Genomic DNA, 25620 nt, shown 5'->3' on the forward strand with positions numbered 1-25620 from the left:
AGTAGGAGGAGCCCTTACTTAAATTTGACCAAATATTGTACTACCGGTAATAATTTAAAAAATCAACACATAAAAATTGGAGGTAATGTCTTACAATTGTTATTTCAATTACGTTGTTGTATTCAAAACATATCGAAACTTCTAAGCTGAAAATTGAGAATAAATACTAATTGATAATTAGACATATTTTAAAAGAACGGCTTTCCAAATTTTGCCAGGACATAGCTCTCAACCGCTACACTAGCACCGATAAAGCTTGCCAGAAGCTCGACAGGCTTACTCAAAATATGGATGAATATGGCTCCTATATGCTACTACAAAAAAACAATTTCAAATGGATGGGTATCCACTATATGCTATGACAAGAGAACGTGATTCTAGCATTGATTAGCCGTTTTCAACTGACACTCGGAGGAATTTATTGCCAAGGTATGCTACAACAGAGCTGCAATATAACAGCAGCTGAACCGGCTGGCGCGGCTCCAACGACCTGGGCCGGCGAGACTCCCGGCTAAAAGGCCAAACTAGTTAGTTAATCTTAACCCCTTTACTGACTCCATTTTAAAAGCTGGAAAAAGGCTTCGAAACGCAATTTGACAATTTATTTATTGAGTCGACAGCAATCATACAGTACAGAGGGACCCAGGCGAGGATCCAAGGTCACCATATCACAAGTCAACAAAAGGTTCCTGAGAAAAAATGGCAACGATTAGTTAAACATTCAGTCTTTTTGAGGGCTCTCGCGGGGCGGGCTGTGGGCAGAAGGGTGTGTTTGGGTGTTGTTTAGGATTATTGTCTGCTTGTGGCTTGGACAGGAGGTTTCGGGAGTTACTCTTGTCAAGGGAACGAGGGTTGTGGATTTTGTCACCTCAGCGTCAAAGGGGCTCTTGGAGTCTTATCAGTCGTGTTATCAGTTGGATATCTGACGTTCTCCGGTGTTCCTTGTGTTGGGACTGGGCGTCCTGCCATTTGTTCTGGACTGTCCGGGAGAACTGATTGCGAGAGTTGGTGGTGCAGACATGGGCTTGTCAGCGTCAATCTTGTTCAGTCAGTTGCATGATGCACACGTTGGGCTTCCGTGATAAGATAGTTTAAGTTTTCCCTAAACTACGTTATAATTGCTATTTATTTTATATCTGGTGTGTTAATGTAATACAAACAGTGACCCAGTAAATACGAGAAAAGATACTACTCCCTGATTGATTATATTAAGTGTGTTTGAATAATGCAAACATTTAGACGGTGCCTACGAGAAAAGGTACTATCTCCTTCACTGTTAATCGTATTTAAGAGGATTTCCTCCATTCAAGTTTAGAAGGCAAGGTAAAGTGGATTATATATCTTCTCAAATGTAGTGCCTGTTTTTTAAAGTTTATTTTTAAGCATTCAGACAAAACGAGTTGGTGATGAAATATTTCTGTGTCACATCTATGTGAATACCCAATGTTAAGATATGGACACCTGCGGCTTATAGTCAGATAAGGCATGTATATGGATTTATCTCTAAAATTCTGTGAAATATGGCTGGTGTGGCTTATAATCAGGTGTGCGTTATAGTCAAGAAATTACGGTACTACTACTGCGCTTTATAATCCAGTGCCCCCAATATGTAAAAACAGTTTTAAAAAAGGCCATTCATTGAAGGGTCACCTTATACTCCGATGCGCCTTATAGTGTGGAAAATACGGTAGTTTAATTTAATCAAGTACCAGTTATAGCTGAGGTAACATTATGAGCTCAGATGTAAAATTGGCGCAGCTGCTCCTATTACTAAAAAAATGACTATAAGGTCTTGGCTGAATTGACAATTAGTGTGAACAATGCTTTTTGTTCTCCATTGGTCAAGTAGTGACAACTTGGTAATGTAAAGAAAAGCTTTACTTTGGAAACCATAGAAGATGTTATTGATGCGGTGGTTGACAATAGATTCATTCGTTACTAATCCTTTGCTTACATGTCCATGTGCTTTTGCTCCCAGAGGGCAGTACCTTGCACAGACCTCAACCCTTGCCCCCGTCATCCATGCACCAGGGAGGCCTGAGTGACAGCAGCTCGGCGTACGGCCTGTCGTCCAACCGCCACAGTTTCTCCAGCTACTCCGACTCCTTTATGAGCCCCTCGGCTTCCGGCAACCACATGAATGCAGTCGGCAACGGGCTCTCCCCGCAGGTCAGTCAAGCTCCAACGTCTTCCTGTCCTTCTGCAGCTCTCCTCAGTTATAAGAATTGTCACTGTGTGTCATTGTATTTGAGAGCAATTAAAAATGTTGGGCGGTATAACTACTAATGTGGGCTTTTATGCGCGCCTTCCAAAGCCCTTGGATTTATTTCAGCGACTCCAAATTGCTACATTGGTAAAACAATTGGATTAACATCAACAAATTAAAATTCATCTTGATAGTAGACAGTGAACGCTCGAGCCGCTCCAAACAGCCACTTTCCTGGGACGTCTAAATCCTGAGCGTTGCAGCCAGAACACACGGAGATGAAATAATTAGCTCGAGCTTAAAAATGTAGACCCGTAATCTTCTTGGTGTAATTGTCTGTAGCTGCAAGACTCCATTTTTTTTTTAAACCCCCCTATTTCTTTTCTGTTTTATTTCAAACATTTGCAGAGAATCTGTCCATTTTTTTTACAGTTTAAATATATTTTGGCCCTCTCATTTACTGCATAAAGAAGAGGCCCATGAGTTGACCTTCTAGGGCGCTGTGGTCTTGGTTGAGCTTTAAGCGGCACAGAGTGGCAAAGAAATGATTTGTAAATGATGCAAATCGTGTGTACGGAGTGAATTATACACAATTACCCATCAAGACTGGCCAGCCTTGCCCACCCTCACCGACAAGATGCGGTTAACAAGCAGAAAATAAGATTGAAATGGTGCGTAAAGAGTTGAAAATGAATTTCAATGCTGCATTTGTCCACAATTACCCCCGTCGTTCACGTGTTTTATTTGAACCCCCCTCGCCGACCCCCTTTTTAAATATTTCTAAAAGCTGAATCTTGGTATTACTGTTTTTTTTTTCAATGAAGAAAGAATTAAGGATTTTGTGACCAAAAAAAAAGAGATTTTCTCTTCTGCTGGAGCGACGGAGGAGGATAACACAGCAGCTCACAGTGTGTTTGATTGTTAATCGTGGTGCAGGAGGCTTTAGCTGCTAATGCTCCCGTTGCAAAACCTGCAGAAAAACACCAGGAAAGTATACACACACACACACACACACACACACAGCCTTGTTTTTCTGTCATTGTAGGGACACCTGACAAGACCGTGCATTATGGGGACCACCCTTTCTGAATGTCGTAGAGAGCTGAAAAAAATCAGGGAGCATCCTCGAAAATTGTACAATGCAAAAATCACTTTAAATTTCCATTTAGACAAAGTATAGAGGCATCGACCTGACTACAGACCGACTTATGGGGACATTTTTTCGTTTTCGTCACTTATGGGGTCAATAACGATACACAATACCTGTTTTTTATCCCTTCCTGGGTACCGCTTACACAAACCTCAGATCATACTTACTTCTGGGGTCAGTAACTTTACACACTGACCGCTTTTTCCTCTCTTCTTGGTACCGCTTACACAAACGTCAGATCATACCTTCTTCTGGGGTCAGTAACTATGCACACCATCTGTTTTTCTCCCTTTCTGGGTACCAGTTAGAAAAACGTCAGATCATGCCTACTTCTGGGGACGGTAATAATGCACACCACCCACACAAATGTCAGATCATTGTGACTTTGTGGAACCACTCTATGTCACCCGAAGAACATGCCGTAAAACTACTAATTGACCAGGTAGTATTAAGTTTTTTTTATATGTGCATTTTCTTCAGTGACCATTGATGTGTCAAAACTGACACATAATATTTTAATGGAATGTGCCTTAAAACTTTTTTTTTTTCCTCTTGGCATTAAGTTATTCTTTGTCTTGGACTTCTGATATTCAATTTCTGTAGTAACTTTGCACAGGTTGTTCTAGCATTGCTCAAATAAATCACTGCATAGCCATATAAGAACTACAGTGATCCCTCGCTACATTGCGCCCTCAGTCCATCGCTGATATTTGCTTGCTAAACAGCAAGTTGATTTGAGAGGACTCAGTCAATGAAGAATTTAAAGAATTATACTGTTATAGTAAACTATACTCTTTCCAATGCTAAATCTGAGTAAAAGCATTGAACACACACCAAAAAGATTTTTTTTTTTTTTTAATGTAAATAAGCTACACATCTACTTCGCCGATTTCGATTATAATGGGGGGATCCCCTTTAACCACGAAAAACGAGGGATCATTGTATATCACTGCATTAATTACGATACATTTACAGTTTAAATTCTACCTTATGTTGGATAAAAATTTACTGGAATTTCAGACTGTACACTACGGTTCAAAAGTTTGGGGTTCAAACAATCAGCAATATTTACAAATAATTGGTTGTTTACATAGGCTGCACTCGACTTTTAGCCGCAGGAGTGCACTTTAGGTTCTAAAAATCCATAGATAGGCAACACTTGACCGTAAACCGCAAGTCGAAGGGGGGGGTTATAGTTCGAAAAGTTTTAGCCAGTAACAGTGAAGTGCAACATGCACAAGGTAAGTCATCGTCTTTATTCTCTCTTAACTGCTGTATCGCTTCAAAACAGACGAAACAAGTGCAAACAGTTATGCCATTGATAGTTAAGTTTGTGTATATCTACCATGGCCGAGAGGTGTGAGGCAAAATGCAAAAGACCAAACACTTTGCAAAAGAAAAGCACGAATGCAACCTGCCACAACACGATCCCCAATTTCTAAAGCGCGATTGCAAACTGGCAAAAGCAAGAACCCCAATTGCCACAGCACAACTTCAAAAGGATGACACAGAAGTTAAAAAAAAAAAAAAGGACGACACTTCGTGTATTGCTATATGTGCTTTGTGACCATCTGTACAGACATCCGTGAAGTCCCTCCACCCCATCAGTCGCAAATTTATATGAAAATGTCAATCATTTGTGCTGTAAAAAATGTTGTTTATGCTGGTATCATTTTATATATATTTAGATATTAATTTCCAGTGAGGATGTCATAACTCCCATGGCTCACGGAGCGTATCAAGTCTCAATAACGAGGGTGTCAATAACGAGCAGAAACGAATTCGGGTCCATTTTGTAGTGAATGGGGGGGCTTGAGATTTGAATTACGAGTGATGACGTCACCCTCAGCTCCTCATTAACCGCAAAATGGACCAGAAGTGCCATTCGTTCCTGATACGTTCGTGCTAGTTGTTTGGACAGCCCTCTGTTATTGAGAGTTGATAAGCTCCGTCAGCCATGGGAGTTATGACGTCTTCACTCGAAATTAATATCTCAATATCTATAAAACGATCGCAGCACAAACGACAATTTTTTACAGCACAAACAATTGACACCATTTTTTAAATCAAAATGGGAGGTTGATTGACCTCAAACCTATAAGAGAAATATTGCAACAATAGCAGGACACAAAAAAAAAAAAAAAACGCACAAACTATTGCCATCATTTTTATATAAATTTTCATCTGATGGGGCAACTTCACGGAGGTCTGTACAGATGGTCACAAAGCACAAATAGCAATATAAAAAGGGTCACCATATATAACCCCTACATCCCCCTAAACTCTCCTTTTGAGATCTGTGATCTTGTTTTTAATGTAAAATTTTACTGCTGACCAATGCCTGTTTTTGAGTGCTACTTGTTCCTTTTTAAGGCAGTCATCGCAGTCGCTCTTCCGTGGAACACGGCAGGTAGTGATGAATGACATCATATGCTTCTCAACAGCCAAGACCTCTTTCTTCCATGGCTTCTTTTTAACCGGTTGTCGACCTTTACAAAAACAAACATTCATCATTAAATTTGTTTCAAATTAGTCAAGTCATTTAGTCCATGACACGCTGTTCTAAATATGGCTGTTGCGTAGTGCACAGTCAACTAGCCCAAGCACTGTAAATGTACTAGCACATCACAATATCATTTCCAAAATAAATGAAAATATATATACAGTATATCTGAAAAGTTAATTAGAGAAATAAACATTGAAATCAACATTAAAAACATCTCAGGAAACTTACCTTTTCCTTTTTTGGGTGACTTTTGTTTCCGTTTGGTGGACTGACGTTTGGGTATATGCTGAGGAGATGGTCCATCAACGTGCATAACAGATGGCATCGAGGAGGCTTTTGAGGTATTTGTAAGGTGAAACAAATCTTTGATGATATCCTTCTTAACGAGAGAGTCGACACATTGCAAACCTTCACTCTCATCTGATTCCTCACTTGTGCCTGGAATATATTCATCTCCACTGTCCTCTGAGGTGGAGTAAAGAAGCTCTCCATTACCGTCAATTTCATTTCCCACCTAGAAAAAAAAACTTATAAAGGAAAGAAGGCAGACGACCAATGAAAAGACTCAACACAATTCCCAATACTAGAGCTGGGAATCTTTGGGCACCTAACGATTCGATTACGATTCAGAGGCTCAGATTCGATTATAAAACGATTATTGATGCACCCCACTCTTTTTTTTTTTTTTTTTTTTTTTTTTAAATTACTTTTGTACATTAGTTCCAAAATTGTTCAAAAATCCTCTCAGGCTAAACCAAACTACTGTTTCAATATCAAGTTAACATATAGCAGTAAACAAATATACAAAAATAACAGTAAATTAAAAAACTCCAGTCCCCATTCTATATCAGCAGCTTTAAACTACTTTCAATTAATTTAATGTTGTGAATCAACCGTTAAAGTTGTTAAAATTGCTCCTGTTATTCCATAATTTCTCTTTTGTCTACTTTCAACATGTAAAAGTTTTAAAACTATTTTAAAGATAGATTCAAGTCAATATTTTACCGATTTAGGAGTATTTTAGATAAAAAGTTAATTAGGTTCGCTTGGAAGGTTCGCAACAACAGCCTTGCAGGGAAGTGTACTGCTTTAAGATGGCGGCCGTTACTAACGCCCGCATCTAGTTTTTTTTTTTAGATGTGCTGGTAACGATACCGAAGCTATAATGCATCTAGTCCTATATAAATGATATCTACCGTAACATAATGTGGCTTGTAGTAGCTTTTCGGCAGCAGTCAGGTATGTTGTTGTTTTTTTTTTTATCTCGTAGCATGAGTTGAGCTAGAGCCGTGAGTTGAGCATTGGCGTTACCCGAGGGGCCGGGTAATGAGAAGCAGGTTGTTTAGCTACTCTCGCTCCGTCCCTAATTGCGTACCGAAGACCGCGCGGCGCGCTGAGTGTGTCGTACTTCTGCTTTACTTGGCATATTTCAATAATCGGAATTTGGATGTTTGTGAATCGTTCTCGAATCTTCCACGGCCGAATCGCGAATAATCTAAGAATCGGAAATTTTGCACACTTCTACCTAATACATACCTGATAACGGCTAAGTGTGCTGTTGACCTGCATACATTTAGTTCTCCTGAGCTTTGGGATAGTACTTTGGTAAAGATTTATGGATAGCTCCTGGGATTCATCAGAATCAGTGTAGTTAACCAAACCCATATTGTGCAGGTTTTTTTTGTCCATGGGAAAAGAATGGTTTGAATCCAATTTCTAAAGAACAAAGAAACCATGAATTGCTGAATACTGTCACAGAGGAAAGAGGTCTACACACCAATATCAAAAACGGTATATATCCAACATTGAAAAACAAAAAGTACCTTCACTTCTGACTTCGTAGGTCCTAGAGAGGAATGCTCGGTGGTGCTTGACATCTCAAATTCCGGAGATTCACTTAAATTCAACTGTACGTCCTGTCAACAAGTTGAGATTTAGGTTGACAATATTTACAATGAGGAGCAGAAGTATTTGCATCCACTTACAAAATAGGTAGAGGTCTGATATTTCAATCATAAATGCATTTCCACTTATACAGACAATCTAAAAAAATCCGGAACTCACATTGTGTAATTTTTTAAATTTATTTGTAATTTATTGAGGTTCATAAGTATTTGTACCCCTGAGAATCAGCAATAGTTATAACTAGAGCCGTCCCGACTAGTCGATGTCATCGATGACGTAATTGCGTCGACGGGTAATGACGGGTTAAAATTTTTTTTAATGCGGATAAAGTTTAGAATGGCGGGCGCTCGCGATGCAAGCGGTTGTTACTGGCACCTCCAAGGGGGCCGCTGTTATTTCAATGTGACCGCCAATGTCAGATTGAGCAAATAGGAAGAAAGTGGACGAGCGAGAGAGAGGGAGTTGGAAAAGTTTGTGGGTATCGCGGAGTTGAGTGGCTGCATCCCCCACATTTTTGTTTTGGTCAATAAAAGTATCTAAAGAGCTATCCGACGCCTCTCGGTGTTTTTATGCACGCCGCCGCCTTCCGGAGGAGGAAATCAGACGAACAGACGACAACGAACCAAGTGAATCACTGGTTCACTTGTCAGTACGGCGAGGAGTTAAAAACACCGCCAATTACCAAAAGGGCAGAATTGGTAACACCTGAAAGTGGCAAAAAGCCCAAAAACCGGACCAGAATAGCCAGAGCCTGGAATTATTTCAAGGAAAATATGGAGGGTGCCACCGTGTGTACTCTTTGCTAAGCTGGGCTCACATACCATGGTAGCACATCGGCTATGAACGAACACTTGAAGCGCAGTCACTAGTGGTGCAACGGTTTGCGGTTCAAAGCCGAACCGTATGGTTCGCCCAGTACGGTTCAATACGCCTTTATGAACCGCGCCTTTTCGGTTTTGCAATTAATGTATTCTGAACGCTTGTGGAATGAATTGATCGGCCTCTGTGTGCCTGTGTGTGACATGAAGCACCGCTGTGGAGAAATTCCCGCCCCGCAAGTAAATGTCGGATCGCTGTCAAGCACCTGTGTAATAGATGCAGAGAGCGCTTACGAGAGAAGTGTAAGTGAAACAAGAAAGAAAACAAATAGCGATGGGGAGCGGAGGAGTGGAGGGACCGAATTTTGAGGAAGCACCGGCGTCTTTCAAATCTGCGGTGTGGCAACATTTTGGTTTCCCCGTGGACTACAATGCGGAGGGAGACAAACTATTGAGAGAAAAAAAATGCAAGCTTTGTTCAGCGCTTGTTCCCCATGCTAATGGCAACACTTTTATGACATGACTCCGGCACCTCAGCCGGCATCACCCACAGATATCACTTTCTCACACAGATATCACTTTCTCAGGGCAGGACAACCCCAAAGATGACACCAGTGAAAACACACAGTGGGCTTCGTTAATTTATTTGCCACGCTTGACCCGCGTTATATTGTTCCCTCGCGGACATATTTCTCCAACAACCTAATCCCCAACATTTATGAAATGGCAAGCAAAGCCATCGAAGATGATTTTGCTAAAGCACATAGTTTCGCCCTGACCACTGATAGTTGGACGTCCCGTGCTACAGAGTGCTACAACCTAACTGTGACGGTGCACTTTAATTCTTCATACCTGTCAAGTTGTACGGTCTCGTCGTAATTTGTACAAGTGAGCACTGATTTTTAAATGTGTAAGCCGTACGTTACGTTCAAAATCTGCACATTTTTCGTGCATTACGTTTTTTTTTTTTTCATCCGTTCGGATTTGGTCACCGTTTCTGCAACGAGAATGTTCGTTGATACGTTGGTTGAATGACGCGAGAAAAGTCAGACACGGAGAGGGAAGAGTTTTTGTTGAGACGCTGTAGCAAATGCGATGCTAGGCGGGTTAAATATTTCCTGACTGTAACCGACAGCATACAATCTACGGCTAGATAACCCATGCATATAGAACTACATGCGAAATGACAGACGCGGTAGCGTTCGTAAACAGCCGCCATTTTAGAGCAGTAAACTTTTCAGAAAGGCTCTGTTGAAGTAAACCTTCCGAGCGTACCTAAGCAACTTTTTATCTAAAATACTCCTTAATCTGCAAAATCTTGACTTGAGTCCGTCTTTAAAGGATGAAACAATCTTAAAATTTTCACATGTCAAAAGTAGACAGAAGAGAACTAATGCAAAAACGGGAGCAATTTTATCAACTTTAACGGTTGATTCACAACATTAAATGACCTCCAAACATAGCAAAGGTTACTATGTTTTTGGGTTTGTTTCTTCCTGCTGCTTCGCTACCCTGCAGACATCTCTCTGCTTTGCTCCTGCTTCTCATGCTTCAATCATCTTTTTAATCATTTTTAATCACCTCTAAATTACTCAGCAAGTCTTGCAATTTTCTTTTAATCTTGTTTATATTTAAACAAAGGCTTTTTGAGCATTTTTGAGCCTTTTTAGAGTGCTTTTTTGTCTTTACTGGAACACAAGCCTGCCTTATCGCGACTGGAACTGAGGAATTCGGCTAACGGAAGCTAAGTAGCAGCAACATGCCTCCCCTGTCAATGGATGATTGCCACAAACTGCTCCAGAAGATAGCAGTACTGGAAACAAAAATCTACCGGCTTGAAGTGAATATGGAGGTAAATGGACAGCTCGTCGTTTGGGACAGCCTTAGTAATGACATTCAAAGAGTTGTCAGTCTACCTTGAAAAAAAAAAGTCCAGGTTAACTCCATGAGAAACCACCCACACGCCACCTGACCTTGCAACATGACAATGATCCAAAGCCCACAGCCAAGCTGACCGAGGAGTGGCTGGGTAAAGACCACATCAAGGTTCTGGAGTGGCCAAGCCAGACTCCATATCTAAACCCAATAGAAAATTTTTGGATGGAGCTGAAACTGTTTCTCAACGACAGCCTCAAAACCCAACAGATCTAAAGAAGATTTGTGTGGAGGAATGGGCCAAAATCCCCGTTTCCATATGTGAAAGCATCTAGCCTCTGTAATTGCTTCTGCACTATACATTAGCACTGATTTTCTCGGGGGGGGGGGGGGGGGCAAATACTTATGAACCCCAGTAAATTATAATTGAATTATAGAAAAATCATACAATGCCAGTTGCGTTTTTTAAATTTATTTTTTTAAACTATATCTCCATAAGTGGAAATGCATCTATGAATGACATTTTAATCCTCTATTTACTTAAGGGGTGAACTCACAAGGAGTGCAAATACTTCTGCACCTCACTGTACTTGCTACAGATTTTCTACCAATTTTTAAGCATTAGCAATCCATGAGAACATTTATTTTATCAGTTTGACTGTCTCAGTATAGCTGATGCCAAGTCGCTTTATCTTGATGTATTTTATCCATTTTGTTTGCTAACAATATAGTGTGCAATGGACCCCAGGAGAGCCAGGAAGTACTGAAAGTCCCCCAAATAAAAAGCTGCAGTGGATGGTAATGTTGTAGATTATTTCAGACTAAGAGTTTATACAACTTCTGTTATTATTTCAATAAATTCATGATGAAACAGGTTATCAAATAGTATTTAAAAAAAAAAAAAAAAAAAAAACTTTACGGGGTCCCCACAAACATTGTGAAACCTGACACACACCCACTAAGCTGGGCTGGGCTGTACTGTATTTCGAGTCTCGAACAATTGGCTGAAGTCAGATAAACTGCAGCTTTAAAGCACAAGCGACGCATACCTCCATTGCAGCGTCTGTAGATTTCGGAGACTGTTGCTCTCTGGTTCTGGAGATCCCAACCTCAAAATATTCAGTCACAGTGGAATGGCTTCCTCCATCCTGATCAACAAGTTGAGAATTCATTAACAAACATCAAATGTATATCTCTATGCATTTTAAGATTTAGCCATATACAACAACAAAATTCCATAACTCAGTTGAATCCACTCACTATGGCCGATTCAAAATCACTTTTATCGTGATGCATTTGTTCTTTTTTTGACTAGCATTTTATTCATTTGAGGATTAATGAAAACAATAATGTGTTAGGGACCACATCAGTGCCCGACATGTCCTAAACGTCTCCCAAATTAACAGCTGCAGTGGCTGGTAATGTTGTAGATTATTTAAGACTAAGGGTATATACAACTTCTGTTATTATTTCAATAAACTCATGATGAAACAGGTTATTAAATACTATTTTTAAAAACAAAATAAATAACTTTACGGGGTCCCCACAATCATTGTAAAACCTGACACACACCCACTAAGCTGGGCTTGGGTGTACTATATTTCAAGACTCGAACAATTGGCTGAAGTCAGACAAACTGTAGCTTTAAAGCACAAGCGATGCATACCTCCATTGCAGCGTCTGTAGATTTCGGAGACTGTTGCTCTCTGGTTCTGGAGATCCCAACTTCAGAATATTCAGTCACAGTGGAATGGCTTCCTCCATCCTGATCAACAAGTTGAGAATATAATTCATTAACAAACATCAAGTGTATATCTCTATGCATTTTAAGATTTAGCCATATACAACAACAAAATTCCATAACTCAGTTGAATCCACTCACTATGGCCGATTCAAAATCACTTTTATCGTGATGCATTTGTTCTTTTTTTGACTAGCATTTTATTCATTTGAGGATTAATGAAAACAATAATGTGTTAGGGACCACATCAGTGCCCGACATGTCCTAAACGTCTCCCAAATTAACAGCTGCAGTGGCTGGTAATGTTGAAGATTATTTCAGACTAAGGGTATATACAACTTCTGTTATTATTTCAATAAACTCATGATGAAACAGGTTATTAAATAGTATTTTTAAAAACAAAATAAATAACTTCACGGGGTCCCCACAATCATTGTAAAACCTGACACACACCCACTAAGCTGGGCTTGGGTGTACTATATTTCAAGACTCGAACAATTGGCTGAAGTCAGACAAACTTTAGCTTTAAAGCACAAGCGATGCATACCTCCATTGCAGCGTCTGTAGATTTCGGAGACTGTTGCTCTCTGGTTCTGGAGATCCCAACCTCAGAATATTCAGTCACAGTGGAATGGCTTCCTCCATCCTGATCAACAAGTTGAGAATATAATTCATTAACAAACATCAAATGTATATTTCTATGCATTTTAAGATTTAGCCATATACAACAACAAAAATCCATAACTCAGTTGAATCCACTCACTATGGCCAATTCAAAATCACTTTTATCGTGATGCATTTGTTCTCTTTTTGACTAGCATTTTATTCATTTGAGGTTTAATGAAAACAATAACGTGTTAGGGACCACATCAGTGCCCGACATGTCCTAAACGTCTCCGAAATTAACAGCTGCAGTGGCTGGTAATGTTGAAGATTATTTCAGACTAAGGGTATATACAACTTCTGTTATTATTTCAATAAACTCATGATGAAACAGGTTATTAAATAGTATTTTTAAAAACAAAATAAATAACTTTACGGGGTCCCCACAATCATTGTAAAACCTGACACACACCCACTAAGCTGGGCTTGGGTGTACTATATTTCAAGACTCGAACAATTGGCTAAAGTCAGACAAACTGTAGCTTTAAAGCACAAGCGATGCATACCTCCATTGCAGCGTCTGTAGATTTCGGAGACTGTTGCTCTCTGGTTCTGGAGATCCCAACCTCAGAATATTCAGTCACAGTGGAATGGCTTCCTCCATCCTGATCAACAAGTTGAGAATATAATTCATTAACAAACATCAAATGTATATCTCTATGCATTTTAAGATTTAGCCATATACAACAACAAAATTCCATAACTCAGTTGAATCCACTCACTATGGCCGATTCAAAATCACTTTTATCGTGATGCATTTGTTCTTTTTTTGACTAGCATTTTATTCATTTGAGGTTTAATGAAAACAATAATGTGTTAGGGACCACATCAGTGCCCGACATGTCCTAAACGTCTCCCAAATTAACAGCTGCAGTGGCTGGTAATGTTGAAGATTATTTCAGACTAAGGGTATATACAACTTCTGTTATTATTTCAATAAACTCATGATGAAACAGGTTATTAAATACTATTTTTAAAAACAAAATAAATAACTTTACGGGGTCCCCACAATCATTGTAAAACCTGACACACCCACTAAGCTGGGCTTGGGTGTACTATATTTCAAGACTCGAACAATTGGCTGAAGTCAGACAAACTGTAGCTTTAAAGCACAAGCGATGCATACCTCCATTGCAGCGTCTGTAGATTTCGGAGACTGTTGCTCTCTGGTTCTGGAGATCCCAACCTCAGAATATTCAGTCACAGTGGAATGGCTTCCTCCATCCTGATCAACAAGTTGAGAATATAATTCATTAACAAACATCAAGTGTATATCTCTATGCATTTTAAGATTTAGCCATATACAACAACAAAATTCCATAACTCAGTTGAATCCACTCACTATGGCCGATTCAAAATCACTTTTATCGTGATGCATTTGTTCTTTTTTTGACTAGCATTTTATTCATTTGAGGATTAATGAAAACAATAATGTGTTAGGGACCACATCAGTGCCCGACATGTCCTAAACGTCTCCCAAATTAACAGCTGCAGTGGCTGGTAATGTTGAAGATTATTTCAGACTAAGGGTATATACAACTTCTGTTATTATTTCAATAAACTCATGATGAAACAGGTTATTAAATAGTATTTTTAAAAACAAAATAAATAACTTCACGGGGTCCCCACAATCATTGTAAAACCTGACACACACCCACTAAGCTGGGCTTGGGTGTACTATATTTCAAGACTCGAACAATTGGCTGAAGTCAGACAAACTTTAGCTTTAAAGCACAAGCGATGCATACCTCCATTGCAGCGTCTGTAGATTTCGGAGACTGTTGCTCTCTGGTTCTGGAGATCCCAACCTCAGAATATTCAGTCACAGTGGAATGGCTTCCTCCATCCTGATCAACAAGTTGAGAATATAATTCATTAACAAACATCAAATGTATATTTCTATGCATTTTAAGATTTAGCCATATACAACAACAAAAATCCATAACTCAGTTGAATCCACTCACTATGGCCAATTCAAAATCACTTTTATCGTGATGCATTTGTTCTCTTTTTGACTAGCATTTTATTCATTTGAGGTTTAATGAAAACAATAACGTGTTAGGGACCACATCAGTGCCCGACATGTCCTAAACGTCTCCGAAATTAACAGCTGCAGTGGCTGGTAATGTTGAAGATTATTTCAGACTAAGGGTATATACAACTTCTGTTATTATTTCAATAAACTCATGATGAAACAGGTTATTAAATAGTATTTTTAAAAACAAAATAAATAACTTTACGGGGTCCCCACAATCATTGTAAAACCTGACACACACCCACTAAGCTGGGCTTGGGTGTACTATATTTCAAGACTCGAACAATTGGCTGAAGTCAGACAAACTGTAGCTTTAAAGCACAAGCGATGCATACCTCCATTGCAGCGTCTGTAGATTTCGGAGACTGTTGCTCTCTGGTTCTGGAGATCCCAACCTCAGAATATTCAGTCACAGTGGAATGGCTTCCTCCATCCTGATCAACAAGTTGAGAATATAATTCATTAACAAACATCAAATGTATATCTCTATGCATTTTAAGATTTAGCCATATACAACAACAAAATTCCATAACTCAGTTGAATCCACTCACTATGGCCGATTCAAAATCACTTTTATCGTGATGCATTTGTTCTTTTTTTGACTAGCATTTTATTCATTTGAGGTTTAATGAAAACAATAATGTGTTAGGGACCACATCAGTGCCCGACATGTCCTAAACGTCTCCCAAATTAACAGCTGCAGTGGCTGGTAATGTTGAAGATTATTTCAGACTAAGGGTATATACAACTTCTGTTATTATTTCAATAAACTCATGATGAAACAGGTTATTAAATACTATTTTTAAAAACAAAATAAATAACTTTACGGGGTCCCCACAATCATTGTAAAACCTGACACACCCACTAAGCTGGGCTTGGGTGTACTATATTTCAAGACTCGAACAATTGGCTGAAGTCAGACAAACTGTAGCTTTAAAGCACAAGCGATGCATACCTCCATTGCAGCGTCTGTAGATTTCGGAGACTGTTGCTCTCTGGTTCTGGAGATCCCAACCTCAGAATATTCAGTCACAGTGGAATGGCTTCCTCCATCCTGATCAACAAGTTGAGAATTCATTAACAAACATCAAACGTATATCTCTATGCATTTTAAGATTTAGCCATATACAACAACAAAAATCCATAACTCAGTTGAATCCACTCACTATGGCCGATTCAAAATCACTTTTATCGTGATGCATTTGTTCTCTTTTTGACTAGCATTTTATTCATTTGAGGTTTAATGAAAACAATAATGTGTTAGGGACCACATCAGTGCCCGACATGTCCTAAACGTCTCCCAAATTAACAGCTGCAGTGGCTGGTAATGTTGTAGATTATTTAAGACTAAGGGTATATACAACTTCTGTTATTATTTCAATAAACTCATGATGAAACAGGTTGTTAAATACTATTTTTAAAAACAAAATAAATAACTTTACGGGGTCCCCACAATCATTGTAAAACCTGACACACCCACTAAGCTGGGCTTGGGTGTACTATATTTCAAGACTCGAACAATTGGCTGAAGTCAGACAAACTGTAGCTTTAAAGCACAAGCGATGCATACCTCCATTGCAGCGTCTGTAGATTTCGGAGACTGTTGCTCTCTGGTTCTGGAGATCCCAACCTCAGAATATTCAGTCACAGTGGAATGGCTTCCTCCATCCTGATCAACAAGTTGAGAATATAATTCATTAACAAACATCAAGTGTATATCTCTATGCATTTTAAGATTTAGCCATATACAACAACAAAATTCCATAACTCAGTTGAATCCACTCACTATGGCCGATTCAAAATCACTTTTATCGTGATGCATTTGTTCTTTTTTTGACTAGCATTTTATTCATTTGAGGTTTAATGAAAACAATAATGTGTTAGGGACCATATCAGTGCCCGACATGTCCTAAACGTCTCCCAAATTAACAGCTGCAGTGGCTGGTAATGTTGTAGATTATTTCAGACTAAGGGTATATACAACTTCTGTTATTATTTCAATAAACTCATGATGAAACAGGTTATTAAATAGTATTTTTAAAAACAAAATAAATAACTTCACGGGGTCCCCACAATCATTGTAAAACCTGACACACACCCACTAAGCTGGGCTTGGGTGTACTATATTTCAAGACTCGAACAATTGGCTGAAGTCAGACAAACTTTAGCTTTAAAGCACAAGCGATGCATACCTCCATTGCAGCGTCTGTAGATTTCGGAGACTGTTGCTCTCTGGTTCTGGAGATCCCAACCTCAGAATATTCAGTCACAGTGGAATGGCTTCCTCCATCCTGATCAACAAGTTGAGAATATAATTCATTAACAAACATCAAATGTATATCTCTATGCATTTTAAGATTAGGCCATATACAACAACAAAAATCCATAACTCAGTTGAATCCACTCACTATGGCCAATTCAAAATCACTTTTATCGTGATGCATTTGTTCTCTTTTTGACTAGCATTTTATTCATTTGAGGTTTAATGAAAACAATAACGTGTTAGGGACCACATCAGTGCCCGACATGTCCTAAACGTCTCCGAAATTAACAGCTGCAGTGGCTGGTAATGTTGAAGATTATTTCAGACTAAGGGTATATACAACTTCTGTTATTATTTCAATAAACTCATGATGAAACAGGTTATTAAATAGTATTTTTAAAAACAAAATAAATAACTTTACGGGGTCCCCACAATCATTGTAAAACCTGACACACACCCACTAAGCTGGGCTTGGGTGTACTATATTTCAAGACTCGAACAATTGGCTGAAGTCAGACAAACTGTAGCTTTAAAGCACAAGCGATGCATACCTCCATTGCAGCGTCTGTAGATTTCGGAGACTGTTGCTCTCTGGTTCTGGAGATCCCAACTTCAGAATATTCAGTCACAGTGGAATGGCTTCCTCCATCCTGATCAACAAGTTGAGAATATAATTCATTAACAAACATCAAATGTATATCTCTATGCATTTTAAGATTAGGCCATATACAACAACAAAAATCCATAACTCAGTTGAATCCACTCACTATGGCCGATTCAAAATCACTTTTATCGTGATGCATTTGTTCTCTTTTTGACTAGCATTTTATTCATTTGAGGTTTAATGAAAACAATAACGTGTTAGGGACCACATCAGTGCCCGACATGTCCTAAACGTCTCCCAAATTAACAGCTGCAGTGGCTGGTAATGTTGTAGGTTATTTAAGACTAAGGGTATATACAACTTCTGTTATTATTTCAATAAACTCATGATGAAACAGGTTATTAAATAGTATTTTTAAAAACAAAATAAATAACTTTACGGGGTCCCCACAAACATTGTAAAACCTGACACACACACACTAAGCTGGGCTGGGCTGGACTGTATTTCAAGTCTCGAACAATTGGCTGAAGTCAGATAAACTGCAGCTTTAAAGCACAAGCGATGCATACCTCCATTGCAGCGTGTGTAGATTTCGGAGACTGTTGCTCTCTGGTTCTGGAGACCCCAACCTCAGAATATTCAGTCACAGTGGAATGGCTTCCTCCAACCTAATCAACAAGTGGAGAAGTAATATAAACCATTAACCAATATGAGACAAACTGCAGCTTTAAAGCACATGCTATGCATACCTCCATATCCGAGTCTTTAGATTGTGGAGGCTGCTCTCTGGTCCTGGAAATTTCACTCTCAGCAGTTTTCGTCACAGTCGATTGTCCTTTGTCCTGATCCGCAAATGGAGACATACAATTTCTATTGATGTGATCATGCGATAAGGAGGAAAACAACTTTTAAATTAGTTTGTGGTTAGCCTACAAACAGTCAATCTGTTTACCATAAAATGAAAACAAACTGGAAACCCCAACATTTGAGGGACCAAAGCTCTGTTGCAAGTTATTTTTATGTCTGATACTTATTTGACAAACCTTTTTCCTCCAAGGCCAGTCCGCTGGTCCGTAGTCATAAGTTATCTCTTCACCAATGTCAAGGTCTCTTTGTGCAAATAAACACAGGTGAGGCTTGCCCTCTGTCACAATCATCTTCATTTTACAATTTGGGTGCTTGTGGTCATCATTGACCAGTCTTCCGAGACTGCCATCTTCTTTGGCAGCATCAATGCTTAAAAGACAATATGAAAAAATATATATATAAAATATATAGAATATACAGTATATACACATTTAAAAGGGGAAGGGAAATGCACAATTGGGTCATATTATAATATATATATAATAACATATATATCCTCAGAGATCAAGTGATTTTTCTCAAGACAATTTATGTCTTATGGCATTGATTTTCACCTGAACAGTTAAAACACTGAATGCATGAAAAAATAAAAATCTGATAACTGCAATCTTAGCCTCACCACCAAGTTTTTTCTTGCCAGCGGAAATCAAAGACAAAGACTCTTCCTGTTCCATAGTCCATCTTTCTCTTTTGGGATTCATCCCAATCTATTAATTCTCCTCTGTACTCCACCACAAAATCTTCTTTCCTGAAAGGGGCTTTGGTAAATACTCCTCGACCTTGTATGAACAAAAACAAAGGTTTGTAGCTTCATCTTCATAATTTTGACACAATTACTATGGAAAAGAAAAAAAAAAAAAAAAAAAAAAGAGTAGCAAGATCATCATTTGTACCACCATTTACTCTACAATGCCCTGATCACATTTTTGCACCTAAATCGGAGTCACCCCATTTTGAGGATTTGACAATTCCTGGTCACGATACAATAACAGGGCAATGTATTAAGATTAAGCCTGAACGATATATCATTTAAACATCTCCATCGCGAAGTGCATATGAGCGATAGTTTTATTTTTTTTTAATCCACAAATTTATGTTGGTTCATGCTTTCTCGGTCCCGAGCTGATCGCTTTAGTGTCACTCGTGCTCCCTCCATCCCTCTCCCAGCTCTATGTTCCTCTGCACAGTTGCTTATTAAAGTTAACGATGGTTGTGTTTGATCTTGCCACTGAAGCGGACTTCAAATGCACCAGATGTTTCAGTCATTGTTTAACTTGTTAAGCACTTCTTGCAAGAAGGAAGCGTGCGTTGGAATGAATGTGTGTGTGTGGAAACGTTCGAGGTAGCCGGTCTTCTAAGGGGTTTTCTTTGTACACCTGTTGTGTCTTGGAAATGAACGCCAATAGTGATTCTGCAGCCAAGGTAGATAAACAGAAGCATTTACTAAAGCAAAGCATTTGTCTACTACAGTACTTTATTCTTGTTTAAAAATGATTAGGTGGGACAGTTACATTTAAAACTGATCATCATTATTTCATTTGAAATGCTTAAAACCCATTTTTTAAAATATTTAGATACATTTTTTAAAGCATACTTTGGGGGAAAAAAGTGAAAAACATGTCTAATATCTCTTTCCAATGCTAAAAAAATAGGTATAAATAAGTATTTTTAATATCACAATATATTGCAATCCCCCCAAAAATCGCAGCAATGTTTCTTCCAATATCGTTCAGGCCTAATTAAGATTAAAAAAAAAAAAAAAAGGTAGAACTAGTTAATGTAAAAAAATTTCATATTCCAGATATCACTCTTGTATGATGATCTTATCATTAACGTCCTGCAACAGCCAGCAGAACATTCTATTTGTGGTACATATGCTTCTGCTGTTTCTGGATTTGTTGAAATATATACTTTTGTTTTTGTAATATCTGTGTACAACTGGATTGGTTTGTTATCAAGTTGTTTAGTGCAAACCGTTGTTTGGAAAATTAGGAAAATTAGTGAAAAAATAATTTGTTTACCTGAATAGCCTGGTGTTTGGAAAAAAAAAAAAAAAAAAAAATAGAATTAAGATTGAACATTTGACGATACATCGCAGTATAGGAGATAAATGTGGACAAAATTGTTACTACCCTTTATATTAAAAAAAAACAAAAAAAAAACATATATTCAGACATGGGCTGATAACTAGTTTCAAAGGATACCAAGGTTTTAAAATGTCTAATTATCCGATTGTTAGATGAGCTATTTCAATATTATTGGCTGCTTTTAAACCCTAACAAACGTTCTCGCTGAGCTTATGGTGTTGACAGTTCGCAGGAATCAAATCAGCTTCTCAAAGCCGAAGGACATGCTGTTTTGTTAATACGAATCTTAGGCACACAACACAGTTGTTCAATGTAATTGCGTATAGAGCCGTCCCAAGTAGTCGATGACATTGATGACGTACTGTAAATGGGTCGGTTAGCACAACATACTGTTGAATGTTGATAATGTGAATACATCGACACGAGCATACAGTCAATTGTTAACAAATATGCACTGCTAAAATGGCATAAGCTTGGGATCCCAGTGTTTCGGGCAGGGAATAAGAGTTACGTTTGTTATAGTGGTTTTTAGTTTTTATGTTTGTAGAACAGCGGTAACCAATATGGTGCCCGTCGTCATCAGGTGCCCTGCCCCCCAAAAAACAAATAAGTAGTCGACAGTTTTAAAAATAGCTCACCAGTGATGCAATATTGTTAGTTCTCGATTCAACAATTTAAACTTGGTCTGAGCATTTTTTTTCAGTACAAAATATTCTACATATTGTTTGAGAAAACATGAATAATGTAAACAAATTATCAAAATAATGCATTTTAGATTTCTATTTTGATACCGTAATATTTGTACTCAAGGTTATCATACGGTAAGAAACTGATTTTGGCCCATGCCTATACCCAATGGTCATTTAAAGTTAACCATATACGGATTTCCAATTTTTGGCACTGTTACATGCATAGGGTTAGCCAGCAATACAGTCAGCCACGATGAGAATTTGGCTGTTTTCAGGAGCATGAAGTTACTACATAAAGTTGCTTGAAAAGGTAAATTTTAAGCAATTTCCACAAAAATTGCCTTGCGCACCTCATAAAATGACATAAGGCAGGGGTTGGCAACCCAAAATGTTGACTCATGAAGACTCATATTGAACCAAAAAAAAAAAAAACATGTCTGGAGCCGCAAAAAATTACATATTAGCCTTATAATGAAGGCAACACATGCTGTACGAATCTATATTAGATATGTTAGCCAATGACCAAAATGACTAAGTTGGCTACAAATAGATCATGAGCCTTTATCATTAAATGTTTATTTTTCCTGCAGTGCATCCTATTGAGAATGACGCACCACGTGACTACTCTGTTGTACGATGCTACCTCAACTTTGAACTTCATCACAATATTAATGAATTGAATAAATGTTTGTGTCATGATTTTCCTACTACAGAAACCATATTAAAACAAAAAATATATTTACCTCCCCCATCTTTTTCAGACATTTTTCAAGAAGCTCCACGGAGCCACTAGGACAGTGCTAAAGAACCGCATGCAGCTCTAGAGCCGCGGGTTGCCGACCGCTGACATAAGGCGATTAAAAAATATATATATCACCGAAAAAAATAATGCAAGGCCACATTTAAATAATTTGAAAAAAATCTAAATAAATACTCTTTGAGATTTAGACACGTCTGACTTGAACTAAAACGCTAAGAAGTCAACTCGGATACAGTAAAACAAAAACAATAACTTACAGTATATCTCAGTGAACATTTTAATACCATACAGTACCTTTAAAAGAACTGATGTACTTCTTCTCCAACTCGAGAGTCTTATCCAGACCCATTAAAGCATGTTCAATGGCATCCTGTTTTGGTGATTTCCTGCTTCTCAGGGAAGGCATTGCCAATTCTAAAAAATAAAATATAATGATTTTACACATTATTGGTATTATAGGCTAAATTTCTGCCTGCTGCCACACCAATTTGTAATTTTCTTTAAACAATGTAGCTGCATTACATAGCTTTCTTAGCGCTTTTATAAAAGAGTTACACTATAATGCAAAACTATCTTGTTAAATTTGTCCACGCAAGAGGGTATACGTTAATGTCCTACATAGCATATTGCTAGTTTGCATAGAGGTGCTTCAATAAAAACGTTTTGGCTACTATGCTAAGCTAGCTCACTAAAGTAAGTCCTTGCAGCACATACATACCGGCACTGAATTTCTGCACTAACTGCATAGCATAGTTGTCTTATATGCTTATATAAATCGCTATCGCTACAATGCTAAATTAGTTGGTTAAATTACGTGCGCCTCAGAGCAAGGCCAATTATGTGCTAAATGCTACCATCACAACGAAGCTGCTTATTTTAAACGTTTTATTTTTAACTATACCATCACTCCAATCAAGGAGAGTGTATATTGGGTCAAAATAACACTTACCTCTGCGTTAAAACAGGTAGTATATGTACTTTAATCAGGGTGACTTTCCAAAAGTTGCACTTCCTCCTCTCATTCAGTTGTTCTCATCTGCAATGCATTGGGCGGTGCTTAATCAGTCTTCCCGCGCCAGCTGTGAACGTCAATATGTTTTAACCCCTTCAGACTTGCTGCGGGAGGACATGATGCGTGCGCATCTCTAAACCAATAAATACAGTGAATTCAGTTGCAATTGTCACTTCTGGGAGATGATTGTATGAAACTTTACCCATTGAAATCAAATCATGAGTAGTGAGAAGCCCTCTTTGCTATTTTTGGCTCTTTCAAAACGAATAACGTAAAGTGCCCGTTTGTCATCAAAAACACATTAACATAAAAAATGACCAATAAAAACTTTAAATAACCAAACCAAAAAATTGCACTTTGTTGTGGTGTTTGAGTAAAAATCAGGGCAGATTGTATTATTTTTTTCCCCATCAGTAAAACTGCGGATCTGAAGGGGTCTCACTGTAACTTTAATTAATGTGTGGTTGTTAATAATTATATTTGAGTGACCTTTTTCAGGAAACACAATTTACATAAGAAGAGTTCATTTCCAAAAGCACGTCTTAAAATACACACACACATATATATATATATATATATATATAAATTCAAAAAATTGTTTGCTTTTACTCAAATTTCTGGTAAAACCTGTAATAACACTGAATAAAAAAGGGTATGTTGGGTAAAGCACAAAAATCAAGGTTATCACTCATAGCAGTCGCATGCTAGGAGTTAATTGCAATAAGTCGTGACAGACAGACAGATAGTGTGGTGACCCTTTGTTGTTTGACATAATTCACCCATCGTACTGGTGTGTCCATTTGGCCGAGCGCGTTACCGGCTACGTCACAGTCACGGACAGATACTTTAGAGCTGCGCGCGTTCTGGCTGAGTTCAGAGTTCACAGAAAGCAGCAGAGTTCCTAGCGAGTTACAAGAGACACATGAGCCGCCGAGCACGGCAAATAAGACTCCATCCAACGTCTTACCGCTTACCCTGGTGACCCCGACGAGCCTCGCTGAAGTCTCAGAGGCATTTTTGAACACTTTAAGCAATGGCGGACGCTAGCTTTTTCGAGCTGGCGACGTTTAATGAGTCTTCTGCGGCCGCGTTGTTCGCGTTCGCGGAGGAGCAGTTCGTCCTCCGTGGTATTTCCAACGACACCATCCGCTTCTACCACGTGGTAGCCGCGCTCGGGTACTCGACGGCGGTCAGAGCACAGCACTTCATAGTCTTTCCGCCGAGACGTCGCACGTCTCGACCTCTTCCTCGACCGCAGCTGAGCAACGCGTGCCGCCTCTCTTGGCGTCCGCTTCTCCGGCCTCGCCTGGGCGGAGCTGCGCGACGCGCTCCTCGTCCTGGACGGGCGCCCGATCGTCCTGCTCGGTCGTCCACCGCCTTGCATCCTGGTCGTCGCTTTTGGTCGCCCGCCGCCTGGCATCCTGGACGTCCTCCAGACTGTTCTGCTCAGACTTCCCGCATCCGGCGTCCTGGACGGCCGCCTGACCGTCTGTTCGGTCGTTTTCCACTGACGCCCCGGCAGAGCAACTCATGCATTCCGTTCTTTTGATTTGGGTTGCGCCTGGCGTCCTGTGTGGGTGAATTCTGGGGGGACCTGTGGGGTGACCCTTTGTTGTTTGACATTATTCACCCATCGTACTTGTGTGTCCATTTGGCCGAGCGCGTTACCGGCTACGTCACAGTCACGTGACAGACACTTTAGAGCCGCGCGCGTTCCGGCTGAGTTCAGAGTTCACAGAGAGCAGCAGAGTTCCTAGCGAGTTACAAGAAACACATGAAATAAGACTCCATCCAACGTCTTACCGCTACGATAGATAGATAGATAGATAGATAGATAGATAGATAGATAGATAGATAGATAGATAGATAGATAGATAGATAGATAGATAGATAGATAGATAGATAGATAGATAGATAGATAGATAGATAGATAGATAGATAGATAGATAGATAGATAGATAGATAGATAGATAGATAGATGATGTGTTTTTTCCCGTCAACATAGTATACATACATAACATACTGCCCGATTAAGATTACTTTAAGATTTTTTTTCAAAAGCAGTTCTATTCTTTCTCCACGTGGTTATTCTGGTTGACTTGGCAAGGTAGGCAGACTTTTGTGGAGGGTATGAAAACATATAGTGTTTATCTGAATGTTTTGGGGGAAAACAGCCACTTTCCCATTCATCTTCACTGTATTTCAAATAAATACAACAACTCATTTGGCAATTAGCCCCAGAAATTGGACTGAACTCTGTGGCTGCCATTGATAAGAAAAATAAATTATTATTTTTAACTGTAAGGGTGAGAAGCAAACGATCATGTTTCTGTGCCATTAACAGCAGCAGATGTCCAATCAATTTTGACAGGCAGGGCAACCATTGGCTGCTAACTCACTCAATCAAATATATATGTATATATATATAACACCATTATA

At 38.9% G+C, this 25620-nt stretch overlaps 2 protein-coding genes across 7 annotated transcripts in view; one reads left to right on the forward strand and one right to left on the reverse strand.

The window, feature by feature from the left end:
- The window catches only part of pax7a (paired box 7a), a 180406-nt gene that overhangs the window by 94603 nt on the left and 60183 nt on the right, over positions 1–25620 (forward strand). For 4 of the 5 annotated variants that reach the window (XM_057846864.1, XM_057846866.1, XM_057846865.1 and 1 more), the window contains one exon: positions 1979–2169. In XM_057846864.1, the coding sequence (XP_057702847.1) occupies positions 1979–2169 (191 nt within the window). Of the gene's footprint in view, positions 1–1978; positions 3214–25620 lie in introns of those variants that run through there. The other variant, XM_057846868.1, reaches the window with a different exon arrangement.
- On the reverse strand, positions 3073–23201 carry LOC130922235 (uncharacterized). Of its 2 annotated transcripts, XM_057846871.1 has the most exons (10): positions 23119–23201; positions 22464–22583; positions 19253–19412; positions 18810–19002; positions 18516–18608; positions 18336–18434; positions 7686–7778; positions 7399–7578; positions 6091–6376; positions 3073–5845 (listed from the first exon to the last, which is right to left on the reverse strand). In XM_057846871.1, exons 2-10 carry the CDS (start codon positions 22573–22575, stop codon positions 5634–5636), a joined length of 1428 nt encoding a protein of 475 aa, XP_057702854.1. In that variant the 5' UTR covers positions 22576–22583; positions 23119–23201; the 3' UTR covers positions 3073–5633. The 2 variants fall into 2 exon arrangements, with proteins under 2 accessions (XP_057702854.1, XP_057702853.1); XM_057846870.1 differs by lacking the exon at positions 23119–23201 and having other exon boundaries at positions 22464–23089.

This window comes from Corythoichthys intestinalis, chromosome 9 (genome assembly GCF_030265065.1).
Source record: "Corythoichthys intestinalis isolate RoL2023-P3 chromosome 9, ASM3026506v1, whole genome shotgun sequence".
Classification (NCBI taxonomy): Eukaryota; Metazoa; Chordata; class Actinopteri; order Syngnathiformes; family Syngnathidae; genus Corythoichthys; species Corythoichthys intestinalis.

What these genes read in the sequence shown, in the direction of transcription:
- LOC130922235 (XM_057846870.1), bottom strand. Translation starts at nt 22,614, where the DNA reads ATGTGTAAAATCATTATATTTTATTTTTTAGAATTGGCAATGCCTTCC. An exon ending in TGGCAAGAAAAAACTTGGTG is followed by an intron (nt 19,003 to 19,252) that starts GTGAGGCTAAGA and finishes TTGTCTTTTAAG; the next exon opens with CATTGATGCTGCCAAAGAAG. An exon ending in CTACGAAGTCAGAAGTGAAG is followed by an intron (nt 7,579 to 7,685) that starts GTACTTTTTGTT and finishes TTTGTTCTTTAG; the next exon opens with AAATTGGATTCAAACCATTC.